Source organism: Nematolebias whitei, chromosome 13, assembly GCF_014905685.2.
Source record: "Nematolebias whitei isolate Nwh7 chromosome 13, NemWhi1, whole genome shotgun sequence".
NCBI classification, from domain to species: Eukaryota; Metazoa; Chordata; class Actinopteri; order Cyprinodontiformes; family Rivulidae; genus Nematolebias; species Nematolebias whitei.
In genome coordinates, this window is record NC_056510.1 from 25,392,156 (window position 1) to 25,402,342 (window position 10,187).

Genomic DNA, 10,187 nt, shown 5'->3' on the forward strand with positions numbered 1-10,187 from the left:
ATGGATGTATGGATGTATGGATGTATGGATGTATGGATGTATGGATGGATGGATGGATGGATGGATGGATGGATAGATGGATGGATGGATGGATGGATCAAAAATGAAAACTGTAAATTTATATGGTTTTTTTTTCTGAATGGGACATCATAAAGAAAAATATATTTTTATTTTCCTTTTAGTCCCTCTGCACCAGTCATCCTTACCTTTGTGTCCTACTTCTCCTGTTAACCCTGGAGGTCCAGGTGGGCCAGGGTCTCCTTTTCCAATGTTACACTCCTCTAGGTCAACTAGGTAGAACACACACAAGCACACAATTTCATTAGGGCCACTTTGATGTATAATAACACCATGCCTTGTTATTTAGTGAAGCTATACTTGGTGGTCCGGGTGGCCCAGGGGGTCCAACTGGTCCTTGTTTCCCTGGTGGTCCAGGAAAAGACTGTCCTTCTATGCCCCTGTCGCCCTTCACACCCACTTCTCCCTTCTGACCTTTCTCTCCTCGAGGACCTTCAAAATGTTGACCTAAAGTACAAAAACATCTGTTGTTATTGTGCACATGGTTCCTGTTACTTTTACTTTGTTTGATGCAAAAATACATGCAAATAGTATCTGTGTTTCATGAATCGTGCTAGCATTTTATGCTACTTTACCTTTTCTACAATGTGGCATTTATTCAAACATTGTGAGATTTGTCCTCATTTATGCAGTGTGAGACTTTTTTTTTTCCAATCAAAAAAATAAGTTTTTTTTTAACCCAAAACACATTTTTCTTTTTCTTGTCTTTTCAAGGCTTCTTTCCTGATCTGTCTTTGTTCATCTTGAGCAAGTTTCACACAGACATTGATGACATTGGCATGGATTTATTTCTCAGCATTGAACCTTTATTTTAGAAGAAATGTCTTGCTGGATCAGAGTCTTTGATTTGGAACACAAGAGCAATGATGAGTAGAGGAAACTAATCCAAACTTTAGTTGTAATATTAGCTCATTTAAAAGCCCTTTACATAATGATCTGACTAAGGCGTAGAAGCAGTGTTCGTATATTCTGTTATAAGGAGAAGTTGCTTTACCTGGTGGACCAGGCTCTCCTTGAGGACCTGGAAAACCTGAAGATTTAAAGGACAACAACAAAAAAATTCAAACCATTGATATTGTTGTAAGAGATCATAAGTAAGTCTGAGCGAGATATGAGGTCAGGGTATGCCTGTTAAACTACGCAAACACTGATCATCATTTTAAAAACATCCTCTGTACCTTTTTCTCCTGATGAACCTGCGGGGCCGGGCGGGCCAGGAAAGCCAGGTGGACCACCACCCTAAAAATGATTAAAAAGATGTCCATTTGATTCAGCTGGACCACAACTACATTTCCCCTCATTTAACATCAAAAGGACAACAAAAGTAAGGATTTGTATCAATTATTGTTTACAACTTCCAAAATGTTTCACTGAGTGACACATTTCTGGTGTACAAGACAAACTTTCTGTTCCACAAACTTGAGCTTCAATCAATCTGATCATGAGAGCCTGTCAATAAAATCTAATTCCTGCTAAAGCAAGCAAGAGTATAAACTTGTGTAAACATCTAAAATATGTTCATGTCTAAAAGCAGTCTTTTGGACGCTGATTGACTCGACAGAAACAACGGTGCCCAAAATACAAAAAACACGTTCTGTAATTTGAAAGCTGTCAAAATCCCATACATGGCCTGATCAGACGTCAACTGGACTTCCCTTGTTGGTTGTTGGAGATGTTTTATGTCTCATGCAAATGTTTTGTTCAGTTGCAGCAGATTAGCAGACAGTCTTGAGCTTATGAGCTGATGGTTCACACTAAGGTTGTCACAGGCTTGTTTGGTAGAAAACAACATTTATACCACACAGTAATACACTTATGTATGAGTATGTATGTACCCTGTATATTTATTTGTACATGTTTATGTATGCTTAGATGTGTATACTGTATAGGTTAATCATGAATGTAGTACTCCCCACCACCTTGTGCATATTGTCTTTTCCAAATCTGTTTATTTCGCTACTTTAAAAAAAAATGTTTTCATGTTTTTTTTTGTTTCTCTATAATTAGAACATGCTCCTGAATGACTCAAATTTCACTCTGTCTGTCTGTGTCTGTCTGTGTCTGTCTGTGTCTGTCTGTCTGTCTGTCTGTCTGTCTGTCTGTCTGTCTGTCTGTCTGTCTGTCTGTCTGTCTGTCTGTCTGTCTGTCTGTCTATCTATCTATCTATCTATCTATCTATCTATCTATCTATCTATCTATCTATCTATCTATCTATCTATCTATCTATCTATCTATCTATCTATCTATCTATCTATCTATCTATCTATCTATCTATCTATCTATCTATCTATCTATCTATCTAATCCAGTACCTGACAGTGGCACCAGGTGAAACCGTCTGATCTGTTTCTCCTCCCACTGTGCGTAACTAAAGAAAAAGCACTTGTTTGCAGCTTTGGGCACTTCCTGCAGAAACTGTTAACTTTTTATTAGCTGTTAATTTGTCAGTTCAGTTAGAAATAAACTCTATTTGTCCAAACTGACGTTGTTCATCTACAGCAGGTAAAGTATTAACTGTTCAGAATTGTGTTGCAGAATCTAACTTAAAATAAAATCAGAAGTATCCCGTTAAATGTGTTAAACATGGTTTCTGCAAAACAAAAGACATGTGAGGAGAATTCTCATAACATGATGTGCAAACATAAAAATATTCATAAAGTGTATAGTCAGTGTGCTCTATAGGCTTAGATCAAAACTCTTTGCTGCATCTCATCCCTCTTTCTTGGCCACTTCTCATCTTCATCAATTAAAGGCCTAAAATGCCTCAGTCTCAGCACAGCAGGTGTGACTTCTGTCTCAGCTGTAAGTCCAGATTTATTGGTGTGAACACTTTAGTTTTAAGAACAGTTTGGTGCTGATTTAAAAGAAAATACATTTAGAAAAGGTTGAGAAGAAAAATAACTAGAAAGGAAGAGTACTTACATTACCAGGTGGTCCTCGGTCTCCTTTTACTCCCTGCAACAACAAAAAGGAACTGAGTCGATCAGAAATTCATTTCACCAAAAATAACTTTTGTGTTCAAATGTAGCTGCACAAGTTACCGTTGAACCGGGGAATCCAGGAGCTCCTGCAAAGCCTTTCTCCCCCTGCATGATAAAATGTTGATCAGTGACAAAGAAACACAAGCTGGACAGCATTGGAGATGGACGTTAAAATAAATTATTGTTACCTTCAGCCCATTATCTCCATCTTTTCCAGGTTTACCCTAACATCCCACACAGGTAGAAACACATGAAACAAAAAGTAACAACCGTTTGTAAAGCAAATGCTTGTTTTTATTTATTTTCCAATAATGCATATTACAATATAGTTGGTCAACCTTCCTAAATGATGTTTATATATTCAAATATTTTTCAATTAATTTAATGGTTTTTATTAAATTTTTGCAACTTACACGTGGTCCCGGTGGCCCAGGTTCACCTTTGACCCCAAGCTGATAAGGCAGGCAAAATCCCTGCAAAAGAAATCACATCTTTTAAAGACAAACAAACAAAAATACATAAATAATAGCAGCCAGTCCATGTTTAATTCATCTGTTACATCTCAAAATATCAGAAGAAAAATTACTAACTTTGTCTCCTCTTTCTCCTTTAACTCCTGGGAACCCCTTTAGGAATAATCATTTAAAAAGGCACATTTAGAACACAGCACATAATCCAAATCATCTTGTTCCTTTAGATTTAACAAATGAGCATTTTATTAATAATGTGTTGTTTTATTGAGTACCGGTGGTCCAGGTATGAACACCGTGGTCGTTCCTCCCACTTCCTCAGGACGTCCAGGGGGACCAGGAGGACCTCTGAGTCCTGGATCTCCCTGTGTGACGTCAGAGAACATTTAAAAACACATAAAAAAAATACTTTAATATTTTCGTATACACCGCCAAACACTTCCATTATGTTTTGCTTTTGTTTGATACGTTTTTATAAAATAGCAGCAGGTCGGCTACAAGCTGTACACCGAATTATTGATAAAAAATAAGAATAGAAACAGGTTTTCTAACAAATTTTTACATTAACTCCTCATATTACAAATTTGAAATAATTGGTGTTTTACTCAAATGAAGAGGCATTAAACTGTTGATGGTGTGTTTATGGACTGGTGTGAATCATTTTGGGATTTAGTTTATACCGACTAGATTTTTTGATATCTGAACAATGCTTTAATTTTTATGCATAAATCCACCAGCACCAAAGTTTCATGAATAACTAGTTTCTTTAAAGATACATGAAATGATCAGAGAGCTTGAAGGGAGGTGATCGTGATGTAAAGACACTTTCAAATGTTTCCCAGTGATGATGGATTGTAGCAGGTTCTTAACAGCAGCCTTCATCTGCAAACACACTGTGCATTTATTGACTCTGTGAATTTAGAACAGCTAGAAAAAAAAAACAAGTTGACAAAAGTGTATGGGTGCAAATGATTAAAATGCACCTAGATGCAAAGTATTGCATTTTTGCAACATTTTCACTCTTGACTGTCGGAGTTATCAATCTCAGCACAAAGAGTTATGAGAAAATTGCAAAAAAAATAAATAAATCTAGCAGATAATAAGAAGTAATGGTCAAATTAATCTGTCTGTACTAGTATTTTACATTTTTACTCATGTAAACGTATGAAAAAAACAATCACCTTTTCTCCTTTTTCACCCACAAAAGACAAGCGGTCTCCCTGCAGAAAAGTAAAAACAACGCTTCGAGTAAATCTTTGCCACGTCACCAAGTCAGGGAGTGAAAAATCTTCAGTGTTCGTGTGATTGATCTTACTTTTTCTCCTGGAGGGCCGGGGGGTCCGGCGTCACCCTGTCAGTCATTAAATCAAACAGTGAGACGCAGAAAAAGTCATAAAAATGTTGATAAAAATAGTTAATATTTAATAACCTAAAGCAATTTTTATATCATTAGATGCATGAGCTCCTTCCACAGTTTTCATCTAAGATGAAGCTCATTGTTGGGGGAGTAACTCACTTTAAGTCCCTGATACCCTCGAGGTCCTGGTGGTCCAGTAGGTCCGTTAAGACCAGGTGATCCCTGGAAGAGAAAAGCTTGTGTGGAAAACCTTTCCTCATACGTACACCTTCATGTCATGAACACAGACGCTTCAATACGTACAGGTAATCCAGGTGTGCCAGGAAATCCTTGTTCTCCTTTCAAAGGAACAATCCCAATCACACCACCAGGGTCTCCCTGCAGGAAACCAAACGTGTCACTTACAGACTGATGAACAGCCTGCGCGCAGTAAAGACATTAAAGCTTCATGAAACGTTGCTTACCTTCATTCCAGGAGATCCCGGGATGCCCTGAGAAGAACAAAAGAAAGATGTGCGTATTGTTTTCATCAAGCTGGTTGAGACTCGTCAAAGGTTTAACAGTACGAATAAAAACGAGGACGTTTTAACGTTTTATACAGTTCAGTGAAGTGAATGGGATTCAACTGAGTGATGGCTGCAGGTGCTTACAGGAGGGCCTTGAAGTCCAGGAAAACCAGAAGAACCATCACGTCCTCTATCCCCCTGAAAACACACACGGCACACTGTCAGAACTGTGTGTCATACATGTGTCAACACGTGCGTGACAGGAGAGCAGAAGATCCAGGTGGACAAAACATGGCTGTAAAAGAAGAAGTTGCTTACTTTTGTCCCATTGCATCCTGGGATACCAGGCGAACCAGGTGGACCATCGTTTCCATTGATGCCCTATTTGAAGCAGTAAAAATACCACAGACACCATCTAAGTTACAACATGAGGTCAAAAAACAGCATTGTCCCTATATTGGTTATTTTACTGACATCATCGATCAATGCATTGGGGTGAGATTATTGATCGTGCAGGATGTGAGACATAAAGGCAGGTTAAAAAACTTACGGGTAGTCCTGGGTTTCCTGGCATGCCTGGCAGACCAGGAGGGCCCTGCAAAAACACAAAACCATTTAATTTACTCTCAGTAGAAAAACCAGTTCTACAGCAAAGTAAGATCTAAAAATCTGTGTCATATAAGTTTATTTCATAACTGCCTTAAAATACTGATGCTTAGTTACTTACTCGCACTCCTTTCAGCCCAGGAGCTCCATGTGCACCAAAATCTCCCTGTCCAACAAATATTAGAACAATTTACAGATCATTCAGAAGTTTTTCTGGACAGCTCAAATTTGCATAAAGATTCAGCCAAAGTTTATTACTCTTTATAAAAGTTTCTTGTTTAAATTGTTCATTTTTAAAGGCAACAGTGCAGCTAACAACCAATAAAGTTTATATAAGGTTTTGAGATGTATATATTATAAAAAGTGACTGTTTAGTCTTTTTTTAAAGCTAAATTACTAAAATGTGCAGGTTAAAGCTTAGCTTGCTCAAGAAATAGATGTTTATTTACTATTTTTTTTTTTATCAAATCCAGTTTTAGAGTTTTAAGAGATCCATTTCATGACAAGATTTGAAATGTTACAGTATTTTCAGGTTTTTTCATCATAAAGAACTGCTAGTTTTAGCACTAAAGGCCAAGACTGAACATGTGCACTAACCTTGGGGCCCATTGGCCCTGGTGGCCCCTCGTGTCCCTGCATCCCTGGGAATCCCATGTTACCTTGAAGACCAGGAAATCCACGCTCACCCTGCAACACACAGATTGACGTATTTGAAAAGGAGATTAAAAAATTGCTGAATTGTATTTTTAAAAACATGTTTGGATCATTATGCATGTTGATCCACTACGTAAGAAACAGGTTTAATATTATACTCGATTGGTCCGATGTTGTTTTTTTTTTTGTTTTTTTACTGTTGAAATATTTTTTAAAGTAAATTTAGTTTTGTTTCATGATGCTGTGTCCCAAAATGACCGAGGTGCATACTCAGAGTTACCACTAGATGGCAGCATTTCTCTCTGATTGAGAATTATTGAAACAAAACAAGAGAAACTCATTTTCCACATTGAACCTATTGCTTTTAGATGGATTTCCCCAACACCTGGATCACATCAGTCAAGACAAAGCTTCGGATGTGAAACATTGGGAATCACTACGTGGTTGCCATGACAACGTGTGTTGCTCAACAATAGGAAGTTATGGTTTCACTGGAACAAATGGATCACAGGAGGCTGTCAGAGGCCTTTCAGCAACTCTAAAACACAGAGGAGCTTCAAATTCACAGCGACTGGGTGGACGCCACTGAACAACAGCTTAGTGCAAAGTGCTATAGCAAACGTGCATGATGTTTATTCACTGTTGTTTGAACAATGCTAATAAAATGTCTGATTACGTTGAGTTCATTTACTGTCAAACACCAGGAGTTCAAGTACAAAGTAACTTTTTAAAAACTTCAATCATTACAATTAGCCAAACTTTCATTTTTAAGCACCTTAAAGATAATAAATAAAGTCAGTAAACATATTATTCAAAGAAATGTAAAAGTAAAATCATAAAAATCCTGTACATTCTATTCTAATAGAAGCAGACATATATCCAATAAGGTAAAACATTGTCATTGAAAGCAAATGATGTTTTCTTTGCTCACTTAAAGCTATGGGGTAAAAACATATAATTAAAACAGAACTCCCTGCGTTCACAATGCTAATATCATGTTTTATGTTTCCGGTCAGTGATTAAGTTTAATGTGTGAGTGCTGACAGCTCTGGGCTCGCAGCCAGTTTGTGTCCACTTGTATAGCTGCAAACCCCAGACTCCATCCAACTGATAGGATTAAGGCCTTTAACCCGACTGCGTGTGCCATCATGCTCTAAGGGAAATAGATCACGTCCAGGTTTCTGACCAAAAGATTGACCAAGTCACCTCCTACTTCCACCATGTTAAAGTCCATGCTAATGAGCTTATCCCCCATTGGAGTCCAAACTCTGGGATGTTTTCTCATATCTTGCTGTTGACAAAAAAAATACCACTTCCAAGTACCAAAAATAAAATAAAATAAAAAAAAGGAGAAATAATAGATCAAGACTGAAAGGCACCCAACTTTAATACCAAACTTGAAAATCTCACCTTCGCTCCTTTGACACCGCTGCAGTCGCATTTTCCACATGACGTTCCACAACCCTGAAGATGAAGAGAAACATAAAAATAAATAGTCCACCTCTCCTGAGAGATACAAACATAAACACACTAGTGTGTATGAAAGCTTTCTGTGGTCACTTAGGGGTACTTAGACCGTCTGAGCACTCATATTTGTCTTTTCTGTGTTGGTAAGTAACATTTGCTTAAAAATATAAACCCATCAAACAATATCAATCATTTATATTCCCTGCTGTTAAATATAATAGAGTATCTGTGTGTTGATGTGTTTATTTGTATGCCTGTTAGCCAAATATCTTATAAACCACATGTCCACCTGCTTTGAGATGACCACTTCAGCTGATTGACCTACAACTCGGGTAATTTTACAGATATTGAGCTGAAACTTGGAGCGGTAGTAGATGAGAGTCATTCCCAACACAGGGCATGAAACGTTTGATGTTTAAAACTTTGATATCTAAGGCAGCGGTTGATGTGCATTCCTTTAGTGAATGCGCCGGTCACATATTGTTTACCAGTGTTTCCACAGCTTCAGTGGATGTCGTTATCACCAGCATACATCTGTAAACATGTTTATTTCAAGCCACAGCCTGGGATCACCTATTTGTGGAACGTCTTGCAGCCAGTCGGACATTAGTGCATTACTTCAGCTGGTCTTGGCCCTCCACCCCCCTGAATCCCACCCTGCTTTTTTCCTCTGGGGCCTCCAGAGGCTGAGCCTGGGAACTGGCTCTCGCACCGTCTTGGCTTTGTCTTACGGTGCTCCCACTTCCAGCTGTTGCTAGACTCACGTGTAAGGCCTCCAGCCAAAATGCTGTCAGAGCCTGGACTGGGTCTGAATGCTTGGGAAGACGGTACACAGCTAAACGAACCACACATGGTTCTGCCTTCCTGACACACACAAAACTAATAAATACTTCTGTTAATAATGATCCCCTTTTAATTTTATAACCATGACATTCACCAAGTTTTATCCAGCCTACTAATTGCAGGGTCTCACCATCTGCCTTTTTACAACCAAACATACCTGATAATTAAATCGACATGTGGCAGCCATGACAGCGTTCCCAAGACTTTTAGCAGCCGACCCTCCGTGCACTTGCTCTTTTGATTTTATTGCACTTGTACGGCCTGCTACAGTTCCAGCACTTGAAAACACCTCACTCGGTCAGTCTCGCTTCAACACGTCCAGCTAATATTTGTTTCTTCTCTGCCGTGCCACAAGAACGTTTAAAGAAACACCTGCTTCAGAACAAATTAGTGACATGAGAGAAATGGAGGAAACGAACGTGGACTCGGTGAAAACAGCCCATGTGGGTTTTATTAATTTGATTCCTGACACAGAAATATGGCTCCTGGTGCTGGATTAGGCGGGATCTTTTTGGCAGTTCACCAAAGGACGGCATGCTAATTCAATGGGAAAGGCATGTTCTGCTGATGTGGATCACAGCTGTTTTAAGGATAATAAATCCCCTCATCTGCCTGTTGATTTCTGTCTGCCTCATAATTGCAAAGCGTACAGATTTTGTTTCTTTGTCGTTTATTACATTCACAACGGAGCTCGGCAGACGTTACTGCATGTTAGAGGGTGTGACCGAGACACACGAGGCTCATGAAAACTCCACCCAGATGTCTGCTGGATCTCCAAACACACTGCAGTAATCTGCAGGTAGATAAAAAAAAAGGCATATCTTTGACTTTCCCGTCTGTTTTTCTCCTTTATCTTTTACTCGTCATAAACCCAAACACCAGCTGGGATGGATGCCTCAAAGTCTCACATGACACCCGCACGAAAGATTTGTCTTAACGACTCATGAAACCAAACATTAGATCTGTATTGTTATCTGAGCCAGATGTTTAAAGAGGATTTTCAAAAGATTTTATCTTACAAAGTACAATTCTTTTGGTAAATGAGATTTTAGATGAGATAGATAGGGTACCAGAAGGCAGGGACTGTCTGAGCATGTAGGCCATTTATACATTGCACAGATAAAACACAAGCGCACATATAGGGTGTCGTTTGTAAAGTTACACAGTCAAAAATTAACAGAAATATGTTGCTTTATTTAACCTTTCATAAGAAAAAATATATATAT

General features: G+C 38.5%; 1 protein-coding gene across 1 annotated transcript in view; it reads right to left on the reverse strand.

Moving 5' to 3' along the window:
- col4a1 (collagen, type IV, alpha 1) overlaps positions 1–10,187 on the reverse strand; it is a 54,021-nt gene that overhangs the window by 26,207 nt on the left and 17,627 nt on the right. The window contains exons 2-22 of the mRNA XM_037686183.1: positions 8,062–8,115; positions 6,595–6,684; positions 6,119–6,163; positions 5,942–5,986; positions 5,710–5,772; positions 5,536–5,589; positions 5,350–5,376; positions 5,189–5,263; positions 5,045–5,107; positions 4,844–4,879; positions 4,710–4,748; positions 3,804–3,893; positions 3,649–3,684; positions 3,472–3,531; positions 3,247–3,282; positions 3,119–3,163; positions 3,000–3,032; positions 1,257–1,317; positions 1,073–1,108; positions 379–525; positions 207–290 (exon numbers count right to left, since the gene is read on the reverse strand). Of these exons, the coding sequence (XP_037542111.1) occupies positions 207–290; positions 379–525; positions 1,073–1,108; positions 1,257–1,317; positions 3,000–3,032; positions 3,119–3,163; positions 3,247–3,282; positions 3,472–3,531; positions 3,649–3,684; positions 3,804–3,893; positions 4,710–4,748; positions 4,844–4,879; positions 5,045–5,107; positions 5,189–5,263; positions 5,350–5,376; positions 5,536–5,589; positions 5,710–5,772; positions 5,942–5,986; positions 6,119–6,163; positions 6,595–6,684; positions 8,062–8,115 (1,219 nt within the window). The remainder of the gene's footprint in view (positions 1–206; positions 291–378; positions 526–1,072; positions 1,109–1,256; positions 1,318–2,999; positions 3,033–3,118; positions 3,164–3,246; positions 3,283–3,471; positions 3,532–3,648; positions 3,685–3,803; positions 3,894–4,709; positions 4,749–4,843; positions 4,880–5,044; positions 5,108–5,188; positions 5,264–5,349; positions 5,377–5,535; positions 5,590–5,709; positions 5,773–5,941; positions 5,987–6,118; positions 6,164–6,594; positions 6,685–8,061; positions 8,116–10,187) is intronic.